The sequence below is a fragment of the Aythya fuligula genome, chromosome 3 (genome assembly GCF_009819795.1).
Source record: "Aythya fuligula isolate bAytFul2 chromosome 3, bAytFul2.pri, whole genome shotgun sequence".
NCBI classification, from domain to species: domain Eukaryota; kingdom Metazoa; phylum Chordata; class Aves; order Anseriformes; family Anatidae; genus Aythya; species Aythya fuligula.
In genome coordinates this window covers 1,442,596-1,470,231 of record NC_045561.1, presented here as the reverse complement: position 1 = coordinate 1,470,231, position 27,636 = coordinate 1,442,596, and the positions used below count along the sequence as shown (strand labels likewise).

The window sequence follows — 27,636 nt, the reverse complement described above, 5'->3', positions numbered from 1 at the left end:
GATTGTTTTGCTAATATAATTAGAGGATTTGTTTCTGCAAGTTACAGTAGTCCATCAAGTGAGACCCTATTACACGTTTTTTTTTTAAGAGTGGTATTCAACCACTAAACAGTAGCTTCTAAAAACCAGTAAACTGTTTTTTTCTTTCCTCAATAAATGTATGCCTGAGTGATGCCAGAAGCATGCTAAAGTTGTAAACTGGTATTTAAAAAACAAAACAAAACAAAACAAAAAACAACAACAGCTTTCTTGGCTAAATATTTGAAGTAATCTTATTATCTGGAATTTAATTTTGGATTTAATATCCTACGATCTACTCATCTGGGTGCCTTTTTCAAATGTTTCCCACTAACATTTATTAATGTTCTTTTTTGCTTTTGTAGGTGGCCAAGAAAAGTAACAGCAGCTTATTATGCTGATAACCCTAGTATTTTCCAGGAATTACAAATATAAAACAGGAAAATGCAAAGAAGGAAAATGGACAACCTGTATAGTAGAAACATACTGGTTTTGCAAGTACTGATGAAAAATATAGGCTTCCAAATGCCTACTGAACATATATACATTCCCTGCATGAGAAAATAAGATGCTACATGGTATTTGAAACAGGACCTTTCCTATATTAACATTAAAAAAGTACACTTTGAAAGTTAACAAAAATAACTTAAAATTCTGAGAAGCAAGACAAGTCCTTGTTCGGACGGAAACGCCATTTGCCTATTTTGCATAAAGTAAGGCTATTAGCCTAAACTGGTGGCTTTCCAACTTTTTTTGGCTAGAAGTCCATAAAACACGTCAGCTGGCTGAAAAGAGGGTTCCTTTCTTAATGACCTTTTGTCTGTGAATCCCTGAAACACTGCTTGAACATCACTGGCTTAGAATCTATCATCACAGACTGGTAAGTTTCTACAAAATTGGGTTACAACAGCATCTAAAGGCAAATAACAAAGCTGAGAGTTTCTGAACGTTCTTGCTGCATCGTGGCTTCAAGTCATACTCTTAGTTAATTTTAACACTTTATTTTTATTTTTTAATCTTGAGAAATAAAATGAGGCACTAATATGGTAGGTACGGCTTGTTTGTGTCGGAGTACCCCAGCACTTTGTTTTTCAGGGGCTTGACACAATGAGCCAAAGGAAAGGACTATTTTTGTGACACTGACAGTTTATCCTCTATGTCTTAAGGACAAACATGCAGGGTAAGATCACTAATGCAATGGAACAACTTAATTTCGATGAACTTGAATGCTGATAGAAGTTTCCTACTATGCATTTACTATGCAGTTTACAATACCTACTTAACATTCATCTGTTTAGCTGCACTGAGCTCCATGCCGGTCTTGAATCTGAAAAAAACATCACTTGAATCAATGGGAGTTGTATCTGAATGCAGATTTTCACCTAAAAATACTTAAAAGATTTTTTTTTAACCTGAAATAATAGAGAGGCGTAAGTGGTTCTCTTGAGATTTCTGTAAAGAAAGATGTAATCCTTGGATAAAAAGAAAACAATATACCAAATTCAAACCTAAAGCACTTCCCCTGCTCCCCTTTCTACAGACTCCCAAAAGAATGATTTTTAAAACCGTATGTTTTAATGACTAACTACTCTTTTGAACGCAATATTAAAATAAATAAGATAGCATAGTACAGAGAAACATGCCTCCAAGTCATATAGCCATTGTGCAATGAAACCATTCCTCTGAAGATGAAGCAAGATCATTAAAAGAAAGAAGTTATTCTATAGGCAATTTACGCTTTGATGCTTTTCCAATAGTTCCTTTACTAGTTTCTCCAAGGAGAAGAGGTGTTCATCCACGTCTTCTGGTACGAGGTTTCTCATAGAGTCAGCAAGTTCAAACAGGTATTCTGTGTTTCTTCCACTGGGACCAACCGCATTAATGATCTGTTCGGCGATTTCTTCTAGAGGTGCGGGACCAAGGTAGTTAGGGTTATCGCGAGTTCCGATGTATAGTAATACATCAAATGGTTTTATTGACGAGTCTTTTGGGTAGAAAACGACAGTTGTAGTCCTGTAGCCTCCTTTCTCTCTGAAGTCTAGGTATGCCTTGACTTCACATTCTTGTCCAGCTGGCAATCTGTAAGCAACACCCCATACACACCCCTGTTGAAGGACATAAGAAAAGAAAAACCCAAGTGGAGTTTAAAAGCATGCTCAGAAATTAATGTATTTCTGTTTTATTTTGGTAAGACTTTCTTCACACTTTATCTTCCATTTTCAGTCTTATAACTATTTCTAAACTGTTCTTCTAAGCAGTCCCATATTAAAAGGGCTGTTTTATTTAGGAAATCTAAGATCAAAATAGTAATTATGCAGATTGATCCTCTTCCTGATGCCAAGGCCGTTCTTATGAAACAATTTCTTGTTGCAGTTAAATTTGAAATAGTGAATAGCCTTCGTGGGCTTCTGAAGACTGAAAGAGCTGGTAGGAAGGACACGAAGTGTCTTCCTGACCTCACAAAGATCGCAGAGTGGAAATGAAAATTGTAAAGAGTACCAAATTCGAAGTAATTTTGACCAAGTCTTGTCTCTGTTTAGTTACGTTTTCACTTTTAAGGATGTGGGTGTCACTTCTGTCACACACATTTGGCAGGAGGAGGGTGGTGATGCTACTGTGCTAATACTGAACCTGAGAAGAAAATGCTGGAATAAACCTTCAGTTTGCGCAACTGGGGCATACCAGCTCCTCAGCAAACACTGCTGGATTAATTTCATCGCTGTCTTAGTAAATCTGATTATTTCTTCATCATCCTCATGGATAAAATCTCTGAGAAAGCATTTAACTGTGCTGTGAGTTAGTTATACTCCCTTACAGAGTTTTGTATGGGCAGATGAGTGAGATCTGAGTAGGGACAGATTAACAGGATGTTGTTGGCTTTTGTTTGATTTGCTTTGTTTAAATAGCATAGGCAAATGGTTACAGTCTGTTATCCTTTACAGGCTACATACTGTTTTTTATGAATGCTGCTTTAAACTATGTGATAATCTGATTTGTCTACTGCCAACATCAAATGTGGGCTCTTCCTGCAGTGAAGCGGGTACACAAAACAGTGCTACAGTAACGATGACAAAACAATTATTATTTTTTTTTCCTTAAAATAAGACCTTGGTATTTAGTCATAATAATGGTGGGATGGTGACGTTTGTTAATGAGAGCTGAATTTGGCAGTTTGACTTTAACAAGCAGGTCAAAGGCATTTCATTAAGAAAAGATGCAGAGGAGGCATTTCCTATGGCACCCTCCGTGGATGGCCACACCATTACGTGTGCTGCGGCCAGGAGTAGCCCTGGGGAGTACAAAAAGTGGTCCTTGCTTCCCCTCGGCTGCTTGTGGTGTGGGTTTGCTCCAGCTGTCTGCAGGGGTCCCTTCTGCACGTGCTATGTGCTGGACTTACGTCTGCCACGTAGATGGACCTTGTGGGTAGGAAAATCTCTGCAGGTGTGGTGGGGACAGGGGCTGTGGAACATTCGGTTGAAGCAGGCAAATGCTGCTCGTTCATTCATTTTGGTTTCAGTGTAGGGGATCCCTATTTCAGATGAAAAATTAAAACCCGGAAATCTGACAAGCGTACAGTTGTTCCTTCTCTTGTGGTTTCCTCTTTAATTGGTGCAGAAATGCAGACGGAGCAAATTAAACTAACTCTCCAAGCTAGACGCTTCCAAACCGTGCTGTGCCTATTGCCAGTGAAAAAGGATGCACGGCTGGCACTGAGCTGGGGGCTGGCAGTGCCAATGACAGAAAGCGCTGCTTCTGCTGGCACCGCAGTGCTCAGGGCAGGGGACACAACGGCTGCAGGCTGCTGAGGTGCGGTCAGCATAAGGATACCTTCCGAAGCTGCAGAATGGGTTACTGGAATTAAAGGACATTACTTGTCACTCGATGTTTATGGGTGAGGTATGATTATCTGGCTGTACCAGATTCTGGAGAAAAGGGAAAAAAAAAAAAAAAAAAAAAAAAAAAAAAACACCAAACAAACAAAACTGGTTTGCTAAGGGGAAAAAAGTTTCTATGGCAACAAGTAAGTTTGCTTAACAATAGAAACTGAGTGACAACAAACATAACCATTCTTTGTTTATATAGGAGTCTGTGTAACATAATGGTACCCAGCAGTACAGCAACGTGAAAAAACCTCTTACTAGAAAGGTACAGAAAATCACAATGAGAGACAGTGCATTGCATTCTGCTGGTTTTGCTAACTGCACAAACAGATGAACTTTACGATTACAGTTAAACTTACCTCTATCTGTGGCTGCTATTTCGGGGCATAGGTTGATAAGACAACATTATCAGAACCGTACAGATAAGCTACTGTAAATAAAAACGAACCACTGCCAAAATACCCATCTCCCTGTCTTCCAGCCTTGCGTTGTGTGGCCTTGCTCCAGCCCTGCTCCCCACCTGCTCTGGAGGCAGCAGTACCTGCAGGGACGCACTCCCTTCAAGCGTCAAGCAGCTGGACGGACACGACCATCACAGCAAGGCGCCGAACACAGCGGCTCTGCTGCACTGAGGGTCTGCAGAGACTGGGGGAGCACCTGCACCCGAGATCTACCACCAAATCATCTCCCAGGGCTTCCCAGCCTCATGAGTCCTGTCCTGGCTGGTGAGCCGTCCAACCAAGAGCTCTCTGGTGGGTAAGAGCCCTAAATTAATGTAGTAGCTGTAGTAGCATGTAGTTGTAAAGATAGGTTCATTATTATCAAACAGAATTAGGACTGGGTAAAGGCAGAAAAATCTTAGTTTTCCTACAACTTCAAGGACTGAAAGTGTAGGCCTGATTTCACCTCTCCTCCCTCTCACAACCCAGACATTTCCCTTGTGCTTTTCTAAGTGAGACCTAAGTAACAAGTTGAAAGATGAGCAAGAACAGCAGACCCAGGCCAAAGGTCTTTTTGTCCTACGCAGGAGCTAATTTCACGTTACGTAGAAACTAAATGCAGGGTTGTGGCATTTAATTCCTTAAGCATTTTATCCGTGTAGCAAAAAATAAGGCAAAGACATCTCCTTTTTAACATTAGTATTATCTTGGTGTGTTTCAGTTTTTATTTTGGGAGGCTAAGATTGTGGTTCTAACGCAACACCTAATGTCTAATATCAGTGTGTCTTCAGCGCTGTAAACACGCCAAAAGTAAAACTCTGTGTTTTGTAGCTGGATAGCTGAAGTGACTCGTCATGACAATACTTGAAAATTTACCTTTCATAATAATAGACCAAAACTACTTCCAGTTGCTTAGTTTAGACTGATGGATTTATTTGAAATAATGAATAGTCATTGGTGTAGCTCCAAGGAATTTTGAGAGAACGTTTCATTGCAGTAAAGATAACTCAATTATTGGGTTGTAGAGAAACAAAATTAATAGAGACTTACTACACAGGCTGGGAACACAATAGGACAGTCTGTACACTACAGAGACAGGAGTACTGTACCTCAGGGTCTTCAACCAGAGTCACAACTCTTCCAGGCTAAAATTAAAAGAAAATCATTGTTAGTTCAGTAAGAAGCTTTCATTGTAAATCACTGATGACAACAATTAATTAAAGCAAAACTATGTTGAATGCACCTTCCTCAGTCATGTTGCTTCTTCTCAGTACTGTGCTGTATTTTTTTCTCTATAATGACAACAAGGTAAACCTTCTCACTTGTACACAAAAAGTCATGGAAAGTACACAGGCATGGAAAAGAATGTAACATCGAAATCCAGCTTGCATACCCTAAGCAAGGTACTACCATTTCTGGTTTGGCTTGCACTAACTGGATTTTAGAAAATGTTAATTATACACCGTGACACATGGCAACTCCTAGGTTTAAAAGCACCCTGCAAATTAGATGTTTTTGAAAACATACAGCAAAGAAATCTGTTAGGGGTTTTTAGTAAGATAAAACTCTTTACGTTAGTACTGGGTAACTCAAAGTTGAAAAAAAAAAAAAAAAAAAAAAAGGTTTTTGTACAGAAGACTGTTTTTTTCCTCTTTTCCCCCTCCCAGCTCCTTCTGTCTTACTGGACAGAGGGAGGATACCTTTAGAATGGCTTCTTTTTCCTATGAGCTACCTCTTGCAGGAAGAGTAGGAAGTCAGTTTGTAAATACAGAAAAGATAATTAATGATTTTTTTTGTATGACCTGGAGAATCATAGAATATCCTGCATTGGGAGGGACCCACAAGGATCACTGAGACCAACTACTACATAACAGCATTTTAAAATATAAACATAGAACACTGTGAGGAAACTACTACATCTGTAGTGTAAAATTGCTGATTTTGGCATCAGATTAGTGTACAAGTGTCTTTGATTCCTTGTAAGGGAAAGCAGAGACATTGCCATTCATTCAATTGTAGTCTAGGACAGAAATTAATTTTCTTAGGAGCTACAAAGATAACCTGAACTCAGTGTACGTGGATGCATGCCTTTCACTTAGTTTTAGCTAGCTTTCACTCTTCTACTACTACATCATTTCAGTCTTTTTCTGACTCATCTGTAGTAGATTCATCGACATATCAGTGTTTTTCTGTTTGCTTAGTCTATACCTGTATTTGTCTCTCTCACACAGTAATAACATGGGTCTTCGCCTACATTAAGCCTTTGGAAAGCCATACTTTCTTTTCATAACAAATATGAAATTTAGTTTTTACAGAACACTTAACTGATACTATCAACTATAGATACTATTTATTCAATGTTGGATCTTTTATAATCTTAAAGGCTGTTTATTTATAAGCTCTGAGGTGCTGTATTTTTTCATTCTCATGCCACTCTTCACCCAGCTTCAGCCATTTGTTTCTGATCTGATTGATAAAATAAGGCAACAAAACTAAGAAAGTACTAAAATGATTTCTATTTGAGAACATTGAGGAATCAGTTCTATACCACAGCTCTATACAATTAAGCAAGATAACTGAGGTGTTTCTTTATAAAAAGCATGACATAGGAAATGCACCTGTTCATCTTAGTCTGTTTGAAAACAGTCTCAATCAATAAATTACCTGGAGCTGTTTTGCTGTCATTCAGTTTTTAATCTCAAAGGAAGCTGGTTAACACAGTGCACTAATAATAGTACTGAAGGGTTCACCTTGAGTTAGGCTAAATATGTCACAGACTGTTTATTTAGAGAGTGCGTCTTAAGGAGTCTCGTTCAGACAAGAACGCTGAACTCGGTCTAGGTGTTCTCTCTTTTAATAGACGGGAAATTCTGATGATCAAATGTTTTTCTAAATGTTTTACGTTTAACAAACTGGGAACAAACGCTACCAAAACTGCCATACTGAGATAAAGACCCATGGTCTGTCACACTCTCTGTTTTAGGCTCTTCTCCTAAGCACCTGATGCTGTTAAAGAAACACATGCACACAATCATTTATGTAAGAAGCTGCTGGTGGGTATAAATGCATGCATGGGTATTAGCACAAACAGAAGCAGTTCATCCACAATACTTTCTCCTGTCAGTCACAGCATTAAAATCTATACCTGTCTTACTGTCTTAGCTACCACAATATCACTTTTCCACTCTTTTGCCCAGTTTATTTTAACACCTTTTATATAGTCTCTGCCAAATCTCATGGCAGTGAGTTCAGCGATTTAAATACGTATTTTATTAGTTTTGTTTGCTCTCTTTTCCTTGAGCCTTCTTTCCTGATAATTTTAAGTATTTCTCATTCTGATGCTAGGAAAAATAGCTGATTCTTGCTGTCCATTCACTTTCTCTATACATTCACTCTTTTACAATGCAACTCTCACTACTGCTTTTTTTTATTTGCCAAACTGAAGGGTTTATTTCTCTTCATACAGAAGTAACTTTTCTCTGGCTGGGACGACTGACCCTCTCTGCACACTCACACATATTTCTGTCATCCAGCTGTGCCATAATCATTCCAAGACAGAGTATCTGGTACTCCACAAAACTGTCAAGGTACAGGTGTGCTTATTGGCTCATGTGCTAATCACCCTCCCCCCAGTTATTCATTTTCTAATGAAGCAACATATGAGAAAAACTGTCTTTACAAGAATAAAAATAATAAAACCATCCATAATGACACTGAGTTAGCTTCTGAGCTCTGACAGATAATACAGAATACGGCTTAGTTTTCTATATGGCCATCAGCTTCTTCCATAGTTGTTAACACTTCTCTAACTTGTCTTTTCCATAGTGGTCACTAAGAATTTGTAAATGGTAGATTAAAGAGACGTTTTGTGGTGTGAAACCGCTTTCTCTGTATTAACAGCAATGCCTGTATCTGAAGCCTAACTAATAAATGTAAAATACTGAAACAGTAAAGTTAAAAGTTCTGAAAGCAGTGAAGTACTGAGTAGGTCATCTTCAAATCGGCTGTGTGATGAAAGAACAATCTGTTTGTCTACATAAGGCCAGGATATTTGTTTTATTGGATTGTAGAGTCTGTCTTGCACGGAGCTGCCTAAACCAAACACTATTACGGAACCACAGGTATTATCCATGCCAGCTAAGTAAAGAAAGTCATGTATCTGTAAATGACTGGCTATATAATATAAACCAAAATGATTTCTATTGTGTCCAAGGAGTACTGCCAAGGGCAAACCTGAATGACCTCCTAAATCAGGTGTCTTTGAGGAATTCCTTTCAGTTCTGTGCAGCCTGCAGTTCCTTAGATCTAGCTGATGTGTCCTATGAAACTGAAGTAAGATCTTCCGTGGCTATGCTAGATTGTTTTCAGTGATACCATAAAGTGTTCAGGTATTAAAACTACTGAACATTTACTGATTGAAAAAATTTGAACATTTACTGAATCAATTAGTTTTGGCATCTGGGTGTGAAAATAAGGTGGAATAAGAGGGAACATTACGTTAGAAATTATTTTAGTTTGACTACCTCTTAAAAATTTTCAGAAAGGGGAATAAAAGTTTGCTATTAAGTAGGAATATAATAATTTTAAATGGTTTCCTTAAAGAACAAGATTATTTAAACAAAGAGGAGCTTTTTGTGCTTCATTTTCCTGCGCCTAGTGATAGCATAACAGGAGCTGTCTGTCTGTCCTCCCCTAGGCCCCTTGCTGGGGACATCCAGTGGAGCTGGGGTTGATTTTCAAAGGCTGGCAATCCTGGATTTTCGCTGCCCCGGAACAGACAGTAGAGAAATGCAGAGGCTAGCAGGATCCTGTAACACCTTCACAGCAAATCTTATTTGGACAGTTTCCTGATGGGACTTCTTTTCTCCATTTCACATTTAACAAACTAAAAGCCCTTCATCATCTTGATTTAACTGTAAGCTGAATTATTCTGTATAAACTTGGTAACCCCATGTCAGAGTGCACATGTGGGAGTCCCATAGGGGTTAAAAGCAGACAGCAGGAGTGAAATTAATCATGTCATCAAGTTTCCTTAGTGTTTTTTGTTGTTGTTGTTTTTCCCAAAGCACATCCAAAGTTTAGCTACAGAGTCTCTAGCAGATCCAGATATACACCGACAGGCCACATGGCAGAGCTGCCACTGCACTGGGCAGCAAAGCTGGGGAGCAGCTACAGCAAATGGGAAGGGGATTACAAGGAGAACCCAGCAAACTCTGTTGTTTGGCTGCAGAAAGCTCTCAGTGTGGTTGGAACCATATTGTGCTAACAGTGGTTTCACACTTCAGCCCTTACATGTATTTGCACTTCAGTGCTGTTCCTATGGTTTACAGCAGACGGATGCAGAATTTGACTCACACGAGGAAAAGGGCAGAACTGAAGCATGCAGTCCCACCTCAGCACTGCACATGGCTCTTGTTGCCTTGCACAGAACAGCCTTGAAAAAAAAACAGGGTCTATGGGCACACACATCTCCAGGCTCTTCAGACAGCTGCTGAACGTTATAATAGTTCAGATTAATGCATCTGGGTGAGATTATGCCCCCACATTTTATATTAGTTGAGGAGGTCTGAATAATTTTAGCAAATCTTGAAACCTGGGAATGTTTTAGGGAACTGGAGCATAACAAGAATTCAGTATTTTTAAAGTATAAAATTAGTAGCCTAGGGAACTGTAGATTATTCTGATACTGCTGGAAGAAAAACAGAACTGTTATGTTGAGAATCTCAGACAATGAACACTAAAAATACAGTTTGTGAATATGAAAAGCTGGTTATTTCAGAAAAGGAGCTGGGATTATCATCATAGTATGAGCTCTCTGCTTTGTTATTGGAAAAAGAGAAAAGTAATGTTGGTGATGTTTTTAACACCACTCTCTTCTCTCCCTCCCCCCCCAAAAAAAAAGAAAAAAAAAAAAAGAAAAAAGTTGAATATAGAAAGTGATTATGCAGGAATCACACTTTAGGAGATTTGGAAACACTGAAAAGTCCAACAGGTGACCAAAACCAGCAATGCACAGGTAAGAAAGCTGGCCTTACTAGATGAGGTTTTGGAAGCTTTGAACCTTATTTTTTTGGAGTGAAAATACTAAGTTATGCTTTGGTTATGTTGTATTTAAAAATCCACAATTTCCCCCTCATTCTAGTCTGAGAGGTTTTACGTGAATCAGGCAGGACTGTATTTCTGTTGCCATTTTTTCTAAAGCTTGGAGTAAGAAATTTGAATTTGCCATTTATGCAAACAACCTTTCTTTCTTATTCAGGTCCTTCTAAGCCAATGGCTCTTTTTTTTCAGGGAACACTGTTATTGCCTGATAAGATTCAAGCAGCTTTAAAGTAATGCTTGGAGTAATCCAACAAAAATCTTCATTTTAAGTAGAGCTAATGCATAAATTCAGGAATATTTTGAAAAACAAAATCCTTTTTTTTTTTTCTGCACTCTGATCTTAAAAACTTTCTTCCAATTTATCATCCTGTAAACTACAAAATATGGCACCACGATGAAACATCACTTTATAACTAGTTAACCTTCTTACTACAATATAAGTTGAGCAGTTCAAAGTACGAGTACAGGGTCAACTGAGTTTTGCACTAAAAGCTTGCAGCCATTGTATGTAAAAGTGCTCTGTATGTTTTTGTTGCGCTGACCGTGGAATGTTGTAGCAACTCGTGTTTTCAGGAGGGCCTTTTTTAACTTGCTGGCTAGAATTTCAGTGCTGTTCTTTAAAACGCATTAGTACTGAAGGACCAATTTCACTTGTAGTTCACCCACAAGAGACGTCATCTCCGATGTCACAGAGGTTTTAATGGTTTTATAGCGGCGATTATTTGGCCTGGTTAAATGGGAAGTCTCCACGGTGTGCTTCTCAGCATTCACTGAGGCAGCTTCTTTGCCTTGGAAGTAATAGCAACAATTCATGGACTGCAGCAATGCAAGAAGGCATTAACTTGTTGATTCTGAGAAAAAAAGTGTATTTGTTAATGCTAAGTGTTTCTGTAAACAAAAATAAAATGTATTAACCAGTTTGCATAAATAATAATGCACTGTTTCTAAACAGAAATAGACCAGTGCATGGGCACTGTTGCTTTTTGTTTGTTTGTTTTAAGGCTCTGTATGCCTGCAGATGATGGTTCTGGGCATGACCTGGACTGGGGCAGAAATTCAAAGAATTAAGCTTCCTGGAACAAAGGTTGTGCTAGTTGATAGTAACCTGGCATGGCCATTTTGCAAGACTTTCCAAATTTGCACAAACACACTCTGGGTATCCCCTGAATTTCAGCTAGCCCAAAACAAGGTAATACAGTGGGGTCTCCAACGATATCTGCAGAAAGGAAGAACTGGCCTGTGAGGGTTTCGTTACTTTCTGAAGCGCAAAGAGAGGACTTTCTCTGCGGATGTAAAAATATTGCTTTAAAGCCTGGCTTCCCAAGTTCAGGAGGCTTATGGATCAGCCACTCTTACGCCCCACCTGAACAATATTTTGCATGTTTTTTTCAGGACTTCCGAATTCAGTAAAGGAATAGAAATGTCACAGCGCTCACATAAACACAGTTTGAAGAGGGATGACTGGCGAGTGAGGAATCAGGGTTCCTACTGAGAAAGCACTGGGCTGTCCTGCCAGCATCCCCTCTTATCCAGCCACGTGCAGCTGGAGGAACTCTTACTCAGAGTGACTTTGTGCTGGTAAGTACTGTGCAAGCTACTCTGTGGTCTCTGATGCAGTTATTAGTGCTAGTTGAGACTAAATGAAAACTTTTCCCATGCTACACGTAGCATGCTGGTTTATTTATAAAAAGAATCCTTATGCCCTTGCTGGGGGTGCTCTTCCGAAATTACATTCCAGCTTTAGAGTGGAGTCACCGGGTCTGACAGCTGCTTTAGCAAGCATCAGGAAAACAAGTTTACACTATACAAAACCAACATTCAAAGTAGGTAAATTGTTGGAGAGCTGAACCCAAGTATCAGTTTCTGTACATATATGATCAGTTTGCATTTCTGATGACTCAGCCGTGAGCAGCATCTGCAGCTGTAAATAACACAGTCCTGCCACATCAAAGGCATTCATCTAACCCGCTGGGTGGTTCTGTAACCTATTGTTTCTTTAGCATTTGTCGAGCCATTTAGAATTATATGAGGGCGATAGCCCCTGTATGGGGAGGGTGATACAGGCTCCCACAGCAGAGAAAAACTATTATTCTCGTGCCAGTGGCTAAAAAATACCTATGTTCCAATGAAATTGGAAGTGTCTGCTGCTGGATTTTTAGGTTTTTCATAGTTTTTCTGACCAGTAAATAAGCTTCTTTCAGTAAAAAAGAAAGAAAGCTGAAAAACAACCGCAAGGTGCATGCATACTCAGGTGCATGGGTCTGGCCCTCACTTACCAAGCAGCCTTTCTGCCCAAAGCCAGGCACCCACAGCGTGCAGTATTTTAAATATTTAGAATATTTTGATCCACGTCTGTATAAATGAGTGAGCAGCACAGTTATTTTTCCCCTATTAAAAAGGAAAGATGGTTATTTTTGTTATCATTTCCCTCTCAGAAGTTCATTAGAAGTTTTTTTTCATTGACAGCAGAGAATCCAGGAGGAAATGAACCCTCGGACTTTCAAAGTAGAAAACAAAACAAAACAAAAAAAAAAGGTCAAAGTGGGGTTATTGAGCCCGGGTGGCTGACAGGGGATGACCGGAGTGTCTGCCCCCGGCAGGCAGCAGGTGCTGCCCAGGTGAGGAGAAGGCTCCCTGCCCCGGGGAGCCGTGCCGAGCCCGGTGTGGCCGCTGCCCGGCCCGGCCCGGCCCGCCGCCGCCTCACCTTGCCCGGCACGCCGCGGTGGTCGGTGCTGCCCTGCCAGAAGCGGCGGCTGTAGCCCAGGATGCGCCCCACCATCTTCTCCTCGAAGGGGAAGTCCACCTTCCAGATGAGGGAGCCGTAGCCGAACACCCACATGGCCGCCGCCCGCCGCGCTGCCCCGACTGCGGGCGGGGCCGGGCCGGGCCGGCCGCGGGGCCTGCGCGCTGCGAACGGGGCGGGCACGGAGGGGACGGCACCGGGGGGAGCCCGGCCCCCACAGCACCGCCTCCGCGGGGCCGGTGGCGAACGGGGACTCCTCCCTGTGCCCTCACCCCCTCCCTGACCCGCGGGGCGCCGGGCTCGCAAACGCGCCTCAGGCAGCGGCCCCGCTGGGAGGAAGCGGGGCGGCCTCAGGTGCTCCGGGCTGGGGGCTGGAGGCCGGCACCAGGCGCTTGGGAAGCGGCTGAGAAGGCAGCAGGCAGCCGAGGGTAACGCGGGGGGGGGTCCCTCGTGGGTCCCTTGTGGGTCCTAGGGGTTCCTAGCGCCACCTCTTCCTAGGGGGTGCGTGCTTCTGTCAGATCTCAGGCTGACTGACGCGTGGGGAAAAGTTGTGGTGTATTGCAGAGTTTGTTCTCGACCATGTTTTGTGGCCTAAGTGCTATGCTTTGTGCTCGGAGGTGGAGTAGGTCTAGAAATTACTTTTTATTTTAAGTTAATTTGGCTTCATAGTGTGTCTTAAAATTGTAAAATCATATTTTTTTTTGTTGTCTTTCATTTCTTTTTAGGACAGAAAGGAGGTAGAGGAGTAAATCTGCATGAAGGTGTTTCAAGTCTTTTTTTTTTTGTTGTGGGTTGGCATGGTTCCTATGATGGTTCCCATCTGTATGTGGGTTCCTAACCCGAGTGGCTTGAAATGCCAAGATTTCTTCCTCAAGGGTTGCTGCACTAAGGCTCTGCTTTCTTGTTCATTCAGGGTGCTTCTGGCCCTGTGTTGAAAGCTACCTCTGCTGCAATCTGTGTACGTCTTGTACTAACAACCACTTTTTTTTTTTTTTTCCTCCTTGTCGTCTTCCCCTTCCTACTGCAGACCTCATCTAACAAAGGATGGATTTCACAGAGGCGTATTCTGATCGGTGTTCCACTGTGGGACTCGCAGCAAGAGAAGGAAATGTTAAAATGCTGAGGAAACTGATTAAACAGGGGTACAGTCTTGATGTCCCAGATAACAGGGGGTGGATGCCAATCCATGAAGCAGCAGCTCACAATTCCAGTGAATGTCTGAGGCTGCTAATTGATGCAGGTAAGGAAAAAAAATACATGGAATAGCTCAAATTTGTAAATTTGTTTCGTAGACATTGACTATAGTAAAGTGGCCATGTTGTAGCCTGTGAATGACAACTGGTTTTACTTTACCTTTTCAGTCCAAGGTAGGTATATTATTATCATATATTGCTTTGGGCAGCAATAACTGATGCTGCTGTTTGAAGGAGTCCATCAGCACATTCATGGACATGCTGCAGGCCTCCCATCTCCAATAACTCAGTTATTTTAAGTTATTTTAAATTATTTTAAGAACTGTGTTTTGCAATTTATTGCAATTTATTGTTACAATCTGTAGCTCCATCTGACAACTACATAAATTCAAAGACGTTTGAAGGCATGGGTGCACTGCACCTTTCTGCACGCTGTGGCTCTTTGGAAAATGTCGGTGTTCTTCTAGAAGCTGGAGTTGATGCTGATGAAGTTACCACTGAGGCAACCACCGCGCTCTTCTTAGGTGATGCATGCTTCTGTGAAATCTTAGACTGACTGATATGTGGGGAGAAGTTGTGGTATATTCCAGAGTTTATTCTCTATCATGTTTCATATTTTTGTAGCCTAAATGCTATGCTTTGTGCTCGGAGGTGGAGTAGGTCTAGCTATTACTTTCAGCTTCAAAGCTGAATGCGCTGCCCCTTCTTTCCTACTTCACTCTCCTACTTTCCTGCTTCACTCTCCATTAATTTCACTTATCTGATCTGAGGAGATAATGTTAACGATGAAGATCTTACTGTTCAGAAAGAGGCAGTAGTTCCTCAGATCTTCCTGCAGTCTGATGCATTTGATCTCTAATTCATGGATGCTTCATGTGTATTACTGCTAAGATACTACTTAGACAAATAAGTTATTTTTCTTATGTCTGTCTTTCTAATGTACATAAACCAAAACTGGAAGGGATATTTACACCTTTTGTATTGATTGGCAAGTTATTTTTTTACTGAGCAAAGGAAAATAGTAAGTTCTACACCATGTTTAACTAAATATAAATTCAATTCCATGTTCATACACCTCAAACAGTATGTGAATGATGTTAAAATACAATAGGGTTTGCTGTGGTGGCTGTGGGGTGTTATGGTGGTAAACAAGGTTTATGCAGAATGAGAGTATTTTTTTCTAAGCACATCACTTGTCTAATAAATAAAGTTCCAGGCATATTAACTTCTTGTAATAGGACATGTAAACTTGCTACAACAATTTCTCTGATTTTCATTTGGTAGTTTAACAACTAAGGTTCCTTAGTTTAATATAGTTTAATATCTTCTATAGTTTTGTTTACATCTTTAAATGCTTAAGACTTCTATAGTGAATCCTCAGAATACTAATTATCAAATTAAATATGCTTGTTGTTTTACAAACACTGTGATTGCCACGTTAACTTTTACCTACAAGTCTGTTGACACTTAATTTTTAAACAACTAAATAGGTTATTTATTTAAAAGAATCTGTAGCAGACAGCACTTGTGGGGAAATCTTCATTAAAGGCACACTGGATAGAGGTACAGTATGCCTGAGTGCTTACATAGATGAGACTGGACCAAGGAACGGTCCTGGGGTTGTGTAGCCAAGGGATTTTCAAAACAGAAAAAGTTCATGGCCAGGTATCCAGAGTGCAGAATAGGGCTACGGCACAGCTCAGTGTTGGACACTGAGTACTGCAAGCCAGAGGCACCCATTTTGCAAGCATGTGCATGAATATTTGAAAAATAGTGATTATTCACAGATGATTTATCACCGTATCAAGCACTCCCTGATACATGAGAAGTGTGTCTTGGCAGAATTGGTGGTGGCAGAAATACAAGGATGAGTCAAGATACTGAAGGAGGCTTTGTCTACGAATATACTTGTATAAACTAAATGTACAATTTATAAATGAAGTTTATATAGATGTTAAATCACAGTTTTAAACTTTTTTTTCTGTAACAAGTTTGAGTTTGGAGGAAGTTGCTGGGACGTAGCAGTGGGCTTCCTAAGTTCAGGAGGCCACAGCAACTGTCGCACAGTTAGCAGCCAGCTGCGGAATTGTCTCAGATTCACAGGAGAGAAACTTGCTTTTGTTGTGCGTATTAGTGCAATGGGGGTGGGATTTTAACACATCTAACTAGACCTTTTGTGACTGAATTTCCATTCTCTGCATCTGTGTTTTTGCAGTTTAAATGTAAAAGGCAAGTAAGCAAATACACTTATAAAAGAATTAGGATTATTGTGTCAGGAATTTAGTGTTGAGAGCATCTGAGATTTTCAATGAGTTCTTTAACTTAATAAGGAGATTTTTTTTTTGGTTGTTTTACTCTTTTGTTTGAAGCTGTTGAAAACGGACATGTAGAGGTTGTAAAGCTTCTGCTCCAACATGGAGCAAATGTTGAAGGACCTCATTCCTGGTCTGGGTGGAATTCTTTGCACCAAGCTGCTTTTCAGGTAACCTGTAAGTGTATCATACCATTTCCGTGTAACTGGTGTATTCTGAGTGGTAGTTTGTATATTTTTTGCCTTTTTATCAGATGATTTTCTTTCCTAACCTACCCTAACAGTCATGTACATGCAATGTACAGAAGACTGTGTCTGATATGATATGATGAAACTACATGATGTTGGGAAGCAGTAATTATTTAACTATTACAAATATTTCAAGCACTTACAAGCTCACTGACTGTATCTGTTACAAGATTTTTTCTGAGAAAGAATTCCATTTAGTATTTCCTGATCCCTGAGATATAAGACGTGTTTCTAGCATGGAAATATATTAGCTCAGTGGCTCTATAAACTAATTTAATTTCCATTTGTATTAGGTAAATGAACAAAAGTGAAAAAATAAATAATTTATTTTTTTCCAACATTAATTTTGCAGTATACCTCTAGAATATATTGCATTTTTTCTGATTTCTGTTTAGAAGGGGGGGGGGAGCAGATTATGTAAATTCCAGATCTTTTCTTGTTGTTAAGAATAAAAATATTTATTTCAGGGATACACTGAAATAATTAAAATACTCCTGGAGAAAGGGGCAAGCATTGAGTGTAAGGACGACTTTGGAATTACGCCTTTGTTTGTTGCTGCTCAGTATGGAAAGCTGGAGAGCTTAAGAGTGCTTGTATCCCATGGTAATTGCAGTCTTTTGTTTGTCTTTATTGTTTTTAAGCTTGCATCAGCCTGTCATCAGATACAATTTTAGTTCCACTTTTACAATTCATAACTTCACATTTAAATAATGTAATCTAGATGTAGTTAGTTAGGTATGCAAAACTACCTTAATTACTAAAAAGCTGATTTAGGAATTTGATGTTGTTTTCATGAAATGATAGTAGGAAATAATAAAACTATGAAAAAAGTAAGGATCATCAGGGTTTCAGAACACCTTCAATAGCACTACATTAGCACTGTTTTGATGACATCCTCTCTCTGGTCACAAAGCATCAGCAGTAGTTTCATCCAGATAGTGAACAAGTTTCATGTGTCTAAGTGCATGTATAGCCAAAATTAAGTGAGTAACTTGTTTGTTTTGTGTTGAGTAATCTCAAGTGTTGGATTTGTCAGGCGCAGACATCAACTGTCAGGCCAAAGACAGAGCCACTCCACTACTGATCGCTGCGCAGGAGGGCCATGCAAAGTGTGTGGAGCTGTTACTGTCAAAAGGGGCAGATCCAAACCTCTACTGCAACGAGGACAACTGGCAGTTACCTATTCACGCAGCAGCTGAAATGGGCCATAAAAAGTAGGTGGTCAAAAATACATTCAAAGCATTCTGGTGTTAAAAGCTTAACCAACAAAGAGGATGTTCAGCTCTAAAAGGAAGATAAATGAGTTTTCAAGCTGATTTGTAGTTTAGGATTTCTTAATCTTTTCATATTTTAAATGGCTGTTAGTAGTCCCAGTGAAGTGATCAACTGTTTTGAAGTCACCTTCTGATCGGGGTCTGATCCATAACTGAGTAACTCTTTAGAAGGGTTTCCACAGTCCTGAATCGGATACTAATTTAGTTAGTGGCCGTGTTACTTTTGCATCTTAAAATGTAAAGAACAGTAGCATATGATTCATTCACAACTTGAACAGCTCTTAATTAGAATTACATTTGTGTCTGTGAAGTAATTTTATGCAAATAATGAATTAGCTGAACCAGGGAGAAACTGAAAGCCAACAAAACAGTTCCTTCAGTCCTTCTTATTCTAGCTTTGCTCGATTCTGATGAAATAAGTCACTTTCACAGCTGAAAACCAAGAGTGGAAAGAAATTTCTGGAGTTATGGGCCATTGCAGAAAAGCATTTGTCAGGAAGCCCATGGTTGCACGTGCGTGACATCACTTACTTGTACTAATGATGATGCTAACTGCAGGTCTCTCAGTAGGTGCTTGATCTTAACTGTTGACAGCAGAGGTTCATGAACTGAGCTGTCATTGAACTTTGGGTGTCAAATCGATGCCTCTTCTCAAATTGATGAGGAGGGCAGACTGTGCTTAGATACTGAGCTGCTTTTTCTTCATTTTAGTAGAAACAGAAGATGGGTTGGCAAAAATGTCAACGTTAGGAATGTCTTCAAATCAAATGCTGCATTCATAGCTGTTGCAGCACTACGTAACTGGCAGTCTGAGCAGCATCAATAAATTCTCGTAGCAAAGGAACTGGTGTTTACCCTGTAATTCTCGTTAGCTGGGAAGGATGTGGAGGGTAAAATAGACTGATTCGTCTGCTTCAGTGTCTCAGTGAGTGTTGTCGAACAGAAGGAAATACTCGTTTTATTTGCAACTTGCATATTGAGTTCACTTCCAGGCTTCATAGGAGTCTAGTTTTAAATGTGCACCAGAGGTACCCTATTGCTGTAAAAAGGATCCTTGGAAAATAGGAAATATGTCTCTCATTTGAATTAAAACATACGTATTGCTAGCCTCCTTCGAATAACGGAATACAAGATTTTAGAGGCACCTAAGTCTGTACATGGCAGTGCAGTTTTTTCTGCCTATCATCAGTGCAAATCCAAGCAGAAGCACGTTGTGGGTGTGGGTATGAAATGACAATGATTCTTTAAAGCAAACTAAGCAGTGAAAAAACAGGTAGGGTTTTTTTCTTGAGTTGTAATGACCATATGAAAAATAACCATACGTTTAAAATGTAATCATTGCATAAGGTCATGCAATTAAATAGTGTTTTTTAAATATTTGCAGTATACTAGAGATGCTAATACCAATTACTGACCGGATTTGCGACAAAGAAAAAGGCAAAGTGAGCCCTGTGTATTCAGCAGTATATGGAGGTAATAAAGAATGTTTGGAAATGTTACTTAAAGAAGGCTACAGTCCAGATGCTCAGGAGTGCCTTAGCTTCGACTGCAGATCACCCATGTGTATGGTTTTCCAAAAAAAGTAAGTATAACTATTCTATTCTGAAATTATTCATAACTCTGCTGGTCTTCTATTTAACTTTTTTTTTTTTTTTTTTTTTAATATGTGGGGTTTCCCTGCCCTTTTTCTTCCAGCTCGTTAGCTGGCAGAATTAAACCGTAAGTACAAAGATGGTGTGTGGAGCTGTTGTTGAAAGCTTCCTAGGGGAAGCTTGGTCTTTGAAGGGGATTCCTGTAGAACATAACTGCAGGTTTTGTGCTTTGAAGAGGCCTTATCAACACACCTCTGTCTTCTGGGAACATGCCTTGATGCTCTAATTCAGTACAGAGGACTCTTAATTAGCTAAATTCCTTTTGGTAAGGATGAATTACTGGAAAGTAGTGTTGTACTTTTCTGCATGCCGGTCTTCTGCATAAGACTAGCAGAATTAACCAGGTCAACATTATAGCTGTAAGGAGGACTTGAAAATGGAATAAATTTGATGTAATGACTAATTTCTTTCTGTATCTGGTAGATAGTGCACACCCCTGGTATTCAACAGGAAATAAAATAATGCTTACTTCATAATACAAAGGCTGTCAAAGTAGAGGAAAAATAGTAAGGTATAAGAGCCTTACTGTTCTTTATGCGTATGGTATGTCTGTGAGCTGTTCTTAGTGAACTTTTTGTTGATTTTTTCCTTTAGTAATGAATCTGTTTCTTCATTTTTCTGTGGGAAATTAATTTGTGGAAGAGTGGGCTATTTTTATTTTATTGTTCTAAGAGATCCAGATGTTGCTGTCCCTAGGTTCGCCTTGTCCTTCTCCCAGAGTAATTCAGTTTATAAAATATATGAGGGACTGAATGCTGACACAGCTCAAAGCAAGATTGAGAATCAAATCTGGGTCGCTTCTTGGCAGCGCTGGGTTTTGCACAGAGCTAATTTTTAGATTCTAATTTAGATTCTAATTGAGAACAACTGCCTAATACTGCTTTATGGCTTAGGGCAATGGAGAAATTTTAATGTGGTAGAGAATCCATCTGAAAACAACTTTTTAAAAATTCAGTTGATTGCTGTCTACTGTCTAATATTTTGCCAGAATTCAAGTTAGTTGACCCTTTGTAGACAGTCTTCCTTGGGAACATCAACCCGGAGTAATGTTACGTGCCCAGTGTGCTTCATTAGAGAAAATACCTTCATAGAGACTTTTAAATTTTCTTAAAACTCAGATTCTAACAGAGTGTTTGACATTCATGGATCAAAATTTGTTTCTTGTGCTGTTGTTCAAATCCGTGAACTTTTGGTAGTTTTGAATTTTGTTCACACACCCCTTCCCCCCCCCCCCGCCCCGCATTAAAATGCACGTTATACAGTAGATCCAAAGGTATAGGGAGATTCTGTGGCTACCTTACATTTGTGACTCATGATTTCAGTTTCTTATTTTTGAATCTTGTTTTCCACATATGACCTGTTCTGATTTCCTTTATTTAAGGAAGAAAAATCAAAGCATGCAATACTTCAGCAGTTTCAAAACCTCATCACCTGCAAACCTTCTTAGCTAAAATACAAAGGTGAGAGGAGATGTATCTCGGTGCCCCGACTGCTATAACTACCTGAGGCTTGAACACAGGCCTACAGCCTATCTGAGAAGTTGTTTTTTGTGAGAAAGCCTGCCCTCATTTTTCTTTCTCATTTGTGAGAAAGCCTGCCCAAGTTGGAAGCTGAAAGGAACCGCGGGTTTCTCAGGACAGAACCAACAATTGTGTTAAATATAAGGACCGGGGTCTCCTAAACCAATTTAGGTTTAAACTGATGCTTTCTAGAAACAATTGGAGTCAGGCTGGTGTGGTTTTCTTTGGGTTTGTGGGGATTTCTCATAGAGGAAGTATGCTTGCTCAGTGGCAACAACTTAAAGATGCTTTTCTGTGGAAAAACTAATGGGATGTCCTGTTCCATGTGTGCTGCTCGTAGGTTTTTTAATTTAATTGGTATTTTTCTGAAATACGGGATCACGCTGCTTGGGATCAATTTGGGATATTGCCTGTGCCATGAAAAGTTTACGTTGTTTCGACGCTTCTTGAAGTTGGGCTGTTCACTGCCTTCTGGCGATCAGTTATCAGAGTTCATAAGTTACGCAGTTAAAGCACACGAGGAGTACAAGCAATGGCTGCCCCACCTGCTCTTGGCTGGTTTTAATCCAGTGAATTTGCTGTTCAGGTTCTGGTAAGCAGACGTATTCTTGTTTTCTTAAATGTTGTATGCTAATCTGTAAAGCTGTTGCAAATGAGAGTTTTTAGCTGAGAATTAGTGATTATCAGTTGTCATGATCAGGAATGGGAAGGGTTAGGGAAGGTCTGAAATAAGGTTCATGGATAATGGCTGGATTGAGTAAAACAAATGACCGTGAGGAAGATGGCAGAATGAAGACTGTTCTATTCCTACCCTGGAGAAAGGCATCTTTTCTTGTTTTTTAAACTCAGCATTTCTTAAAAGCACCCATGTTTTGTTGCAAGTTGAGTTTCTATGTATAATACAGGAATTGTAGGAAGAATTTCAAATACCAAGAAAGGTTAAGAGAGATAGGAAACAAATGGAAGATGAAGGTGGTCTGAGGTTAGGAGCAAAGGAAAGAGAGCTAGAGCTTGTGTTAAACAAAATACTGTGGCAAAAGTATTCTTCTGTGTATAAGTTACTGCTTGGTGCTGGTTTATATTTAATTAGGCACTGCAGAGTTAAACATGTACATAAAATTATGAAGTATTTGTATTTCCTTCTGTTTTTTTTTTCCTGTCCATGGAAAAGATGCTTAGATTTGATCAACTTCATACTTCTAAGTGGTTAACAAGATAATTTATGCTCTGTAACGTTATTGCATATATCACTTAAATGTATGAAAGGAGTACGATTTTAAGATCTACTTAGTTTTTAAATACCAATTTATATTTCAGCTAATGTTAGGTCGTTATGCTCTTGGTATTTTAAAAAACATTCATTTATGACTTAGTGAGATTCTCCTGTTCATTAGCATCCATGATGTGCTGAGCAGTAGAGGAGCATACGAAGAGCTGGGCACCTCTGTGCTTTTGTATATCATATTTATAAACAGGAGACTAAGTGATTGCACAAGTAGACACACTTCAAGATGACAATTCAGGGGGGAAACTGGTGTCCCTGTGTATGTATATGATAGGAGATGCTTTTTTGTATTTTGTTATCTGCAACTGCTTTTATAGAGTTTACTTTTTTGTTTAAATACCCACTTTTTAAAAATAGTGCATTTTACATCATAATCCACAGAACTGATGTTTCTATGAGTTTAACTGCAGTATTGACTATTCTGTCTTGGAAAGTAACAAGAGGATAATAGAGCAATGATAGGTATATGGTTGATTAACTGCCCCTGGCTCATTGTGCAAAACAACTATATAATCATAAACACGTCAGTCTAGAGCATTGGCACTTTTAATTACCAGCAGGAAAGTGAAGTCACCCTTCTCTTTAAGACGGCCAAGCAGTCAGACCTCGCTCCTGGGTGCTTTTCAATAAGTGTATAAAAGTAAATCTCAGTGTTGGAAACTGAAATAATAAAAACTAGAAAGGACATAAAATATTTTTGACATGACTCTCTTAAAAAAGGAAGTGTATGAAAAATGTTTAGTATTTTGTGTGTTTACAGCATTTTATATTTCCATTTAGATGAAAATTCAGGATTGTATATATATAGATAAGAAGGCGTTCTATGAAATTGTGTGACTGTTCATCATGTGTAGTACTAAAAAAGCTGTTTTACCTGCTGTTACTTTAAGCCTCTTTATAAGTTCCATCCAGTTAAACTATTGCTAGAAGTTCTTTCTACATTCTAAAGAAATGAAATGTAGGAGAGTTTGAAACACTTGCAAATTTTGTTGTTTTGTTTGATTGTTTTAAATAAGTAGCTAAATATTTGCTATGTGTTTTTTTTTTTCCTCAAACATGATGGTAATGCTTGTAACACCCTGTTGTCTCACCACCTTAACTAGAATTTAGGTGTAAATTGAATAAGAAGTAAGTGCAGAAAAGAGTGCTCTCTTTTACCAAGGCATTTGTATTTCAGAACAGGTATTTTTCTCTTGCAGTCTAGCTTACTTCTGAAAAAAAAAGTAATGGAGGAAGATAAAATCCTTAGTAAGGAGTCATGCTGTCAGAATTACTTTGAATTTCTATTTAATGGTTTTCTGTGCTTGGAATATATATTGTTATGGATTTGTTAAAAACAAGAAAACTTTCTGGGTGTTACTTCTATTACTATATTTATGCTATTGTGTAAAGTGATATCTTACGGGAGTTGTGTTGTGCAGGATTTACTCTGTGAGTGAGGATGTCCTTAATTTCATTCTGGAGTTCACAAACTGGAAGAGACTTCCCCCAGCTGTCGAACGAGACCTTTCAGACTACAAAGAGAAATTCAGCTGGACTCCCAAGAGCCATTTTGGTAAGCAAAACAATTGGAAAAATAAGTCTCTGTGTATACTGATCTCCAGGATATAAGTGGGAAACAGCTCTTTGTCCTAACACATAAATGCAAAGAAGGTCAAATAGTCAGTAGATACTGCTTGTCCAGAAACTGGGCAGCAGAAACAATAGTTACCGAAAACAAGCAAACAAAACATATCTGAATGAATTTTACTGATTTCATTGTTCGATTCATAGTTCATGTGTTTCAATTCGGGTTATCTTTTCCTCTTCAAATTAACAAGCATGCTGTAAAATATGGGCAGCGACTATAAGTTAGTACTGCATCTTCCTAAAGATCCTCTTCTGGGAAGATTTAAGTTGCATTTTCTAGACAATATCCCGCTGCCTTTGTTTTTAAATTTGATTTGTATTTCTAACAAAGTGTCTATCTTGTTCTGGAAGCATTGACAGTAATTAAAATAAAAGCCATCTATATCATCATACTAAATACCTACAAATCTAGAAATTCATTATCACTCCTGTAATTGAAACAAAGTCAGCCAAAACGATTCAATTATAGATTGTCCAGGAACACCAGTGCTTGACGTTTTCACCTTCCAGAAAAGCAGCTTTAACATAGAGCTTGCACTATGACCTATGCATTATGTTACTGAAAAACTGCTCAAATATGTTAGTGACTCAGTTTAAAGCATATTCTTTTTTAAATTGGCTACAATAATTTTGAAAATGTCTAAATCATATTATTGTTATTAAATAAGACTTTATTTGGAATATTTAACGCTAATGAGGATATATTTTTGGAGTGTAAAAAAAAAAAAGGCTTTATTTGGGGAAATTTATTTGAAGTTCTTTCGGTTCCTTTGTTGTTAATAAATGTATGTGTGTTGTAATAGTATTTAATACCCTGTAACCAAATAGCAATACTTGTAATTTAAGTATTATATGTATTATGTTTAATGATATAATAATATATTAAATATATTATTGTTACTATTATTATTATCTATTACAAATAGCAATACTGACCAAACCTGCAGAGAGGAAGAAGGTGGGAAGACAGTTTTTCACTTTTTCATTCTTTCAGCCAAGAGCAGTCAGGGCAAGCAGGCCAGCTGCTATGCTGAGCAGTATTTTCCCCTTGAGGAGTATTAAGTACTCTGAGATAACTGAGATAAGCTGGTCATGTGAGTGAGCACAAGAAATTAAAAATGAAGAGTTTGTGACGAAAAATTCAAGAACTGACATTCATACCTCCAGCTGAAGGCTTACAAAATGTATAGTCCCGTAAAGTTTTGTATTTCAATAGAGAAGGATGAGTATGGCAACTGCATAAATGATTGCAGTTGATATTATAGCAAAAAAGCTGATGTGGCAGAGCAGTGTCCTTCACAGTCAATAATTCTGCCTCGTTACCTGGCTGAGAATGGGGGGTTTCAGAGGGATCTATGTAAACTAAGCAGACAGGCAGTGTAGTCCCATGGTTCCGTTCACCACTTGATCTGTTTTGTATTCCTCAGCCTTCATTCCTTCCCTGTCTCACCTGTGTCGTCTTGAGATCCGGTCCATTTTAACGAGTGAACGCCTGCGATCGGACCGCTTCATCCGGGACTTGCCGCTGCCGGCCTGTCTGCAGGACTACCTCCTGTACCTGGATGTACTTCGTGCCAGCGCTGTCCCAGAGCAGGAGGATTGCCTGGGGCAGCGAGAGGAGGCAGTTCACTCTGCCACCACCTCCAGCTCTGAAGATGCAGAGAGGAGGGACAGTCCGTAATGCCAGCACTAGCTGATGGCACTGCCAGCGACTCAACGCTGTGGCCGCAAGTTTTGTAAAGGCAGTTAGCAGGCACCAGGGAAACACTGCTGTAAGTAAGGTTGCAGAAATGAATCTTTTCATGCTGCAGTTTTATACCAAATTGGGACGTTTGTTACAAGCTCTATGATGTGCTCATTTAAAAAGTCTTCTTGTAGCTTTCTAGGTCTGTGAATATTTTCTGATTTTGAAAGGAAGTGTTTAACTCTTGCAGAGTAAAATTAGCTTGTTCAATGAACAGAGCTTATATAGTAGCTGAAGTCTATTTGGTCAGACACTGTGAATAGATACCACATTCTAAGTACAGCATATACAGTACAAGGAAAACAATGGTGTATTATTGTTGTGAAGTTGTATGTTGGGGAGTAATCTAGCTGAACCAGAGGTAGAAAATTAATGAGAAAGGGAAGGATTTCCTCAATAAACTGCCCCCCCCCCTTCTTTCCTTGTTCATCTGTATTCAGCATGTGGAGAGCTGTTGTTCTTTTATCATCATTTTCAGTCATCTTTGAGCAGCTCTTCCTAGTCACTTCCCTTGGAACTGTTTGTGCTTGTCTCCCCACGTGGTTGCTTTTAGTCAATATTTTTATAGTTAAGAGCAAATCATTGCATATGAACATTAAGTTAACGTGATTCAAAGTCAAGGGATTTGTTTGTATCTCTTACTCAGTAACAAATACACCACTTTCTTCTTTCTTTAGAACTGTTTACAACCTTGATTTAACGTCATAATTTCTTAAGAATATTCCTTATACCTCAAATATGTTTACAGCTAGCACTGGAGCCTATAAGAGCTGCAACTATGATTTGGAGCAATAGTTGCAGTTTTCTGCTCAAATTTATTGCAGGATGTAACTTTAACATTTGTGTTCTTTAGTGACAAACTGAATTATGAAATAAATGAGATCCTTTCCTCTAAATAGAATTTCTTGCATAAAATCTGATTAACTTGTAGTGTTGTGGGTTTTTTTACAAAGCTGTATCAAACTGCACACTTTCATTATTAGAGTACAACACATTTTGCAGCCCTTATAAACTAGTTTTCTATGTGTTAACAACCACTTCTCTTAACAAAGGATATAGGAGAAAATTAAAAAATGCATTGAAGAGTTCTTACCCTTCTTGTGTTGTTCTCAGCTTATGCACCATCCATTCCTGACTGGGAAAGGCGCAGCTGTGTCTCATCTCCAGCCTTCCAGTTTGGTGAAAATGTCCACGGGAAAGGCCAAGACAGCCTCTCCCTACTCTTTGAAGGAACTTTCCACTTGAAATGCCAGGAAATTCCCACTTGGAATGTGGGGAAAAGGCCCCCTCCCTTTGGAGGAAATTCCACCCTTTTGAGAAAACTCCTATTTGGATTGCTGGGAATTTCTTCTCTTTGGAGGGAATTCTCATTAGGAAATGCCAGGAAATTCCTTTGTCATGGCCGAGGAAACTTCCCCTCAACACCAGGAAAATCCACCTCCTTTTGAAGGAAATTTCCCTAGGAATTATTAGCGATTTCTCCCTTGCTGTGGAGCCAATTCCCCCTTGGGACACCAGGGAAGTACCACCCCCCTCCTTTGGCAGACATTCCCATGTGGAAGGCCCCGATATCCCCACACACACAGTGGATGAAG

At 39.3% G+C, this 27,636-nt stretch overlaps 2 protein-coding genes across 5 annotated transcripts; one reads left to right on the top strand and one right to left on the bottom strand.

Annotated features, from left to right (window-relative positions):
- Nucleotides 1–38: 38 nt before the first annotated feature.
- Nucleotides 39–13,295, bottom strand: CHAC2 (ChaC cation transport regulator homolog 2). The gene is made up of 3 exons (XM_032184272.1): nt 13,146–13,295; nt 5,449–5,484; nt 39–2,123 (listed from the first exon to the last, which is right to left on the bottom strand). The coding sequence occupies exons 1-3, from the start codon at nt 13,278–13,280 to the stop codon at nt 1,740–1,742; spliced, it is 555 nt and encodes a 184-aa protein (XP_032040163.1). The 5' UTR covers nt 13,281–13,295; the 3' UTR covers nt 39–1,739.
- On the top strand, nt 4,024–26,961 carry ASB3 (ankyrin repeat and SOCS box containing 3). Of its 4 annotated transcripts, none has more exons than XM_032184267.1 (11): nt 4,024–4,651; nt 11,834–12,019; nt 14,212–14,424; nt 14,743–14,901; nt 16,747–16,859; nt 17,405–17,540; nt 17,974–18,151; nt 19,596–19,793; nt 21,724–21,975; nt 24,090–24,223; nt 25,725–26,961. In XM_032184267.1, exons 3-11 carry the CDS (start codon nt 14,229–14,231, stop codon nt 25,976–25,978), a joined length of 1,620 nt encoding a protein of 539 aa, XP_032040158.1. In that variant the 5' UTR covers nt 4,024–4,651; nt 11,834–12,019; nt 14,212–14,228; the 3' UTR covers nt 25,979–26,961. The 4 variants fall into 4 exon arrangements, with proteins under 4 accessions (XP_032040158.1, XP_032040160.1, XP_032040161.1 ...); XM_032184269.1 differs by lacking the exon at nt 4,024–4,651 and adding an exon at nt 9,161–10,355; XM_032184270.1 differs by lacking the exons at nt 4,024–4,651; nt 11,834–12,019 and adding an exon at nt 13,549–13,612.
- Nucleotides 26,962–27,636: the final 675 nt, after the last annotated feature.

Excerpts from the sequence above, each read along its gene's own strand:
- CHAC2 (XM_032184272.1), bottom strand. The coding sequence starts at position 13,280 with ATGTGGGTGTTCGGCTACGGCTCCCTCATCTGGAAGGTGGACTTCCCC. Across the intron at positions 5,485-13,145 it reads ACCGCGGCGTGCCGGGCAAG|CCTGGAAGAGTTGTGACTCT; the intron begins GTGAGGCGGCGG and ends TTTTAATTTTAG. Across the intron at positions 2,124-5,448 it reads CTCTGGTTGAAGACCCTGAG|GGGTGTGTATGGGGTGTTGC; the intron begins GTACAGTACTCC and ends GTCCTTCAACAG.
- ASB3 (XM_032184267.1), top strand. The coding sequence starts at position 14,229 with ATGGATTTCACAGAGGCGTATTCTGATCGGTGTTCCACTGTGGGACTC. Across the intron at positions 14,902-16,746 it reads AACCACCGCGCTCTTCTTAG|CTGTTGAAAACGGACATGTA; the intron begins GTGATGCATGCT and ends TTTTGTTTGAAG. Across the intron at positions 21,976-24,089 it reads AATTTGCTGTTCAGGTTCTG|GATTTACTCTGTGAGTGAGG; the intron begins GTAAGCAGACGT and ends TGTGTTGTGCAG.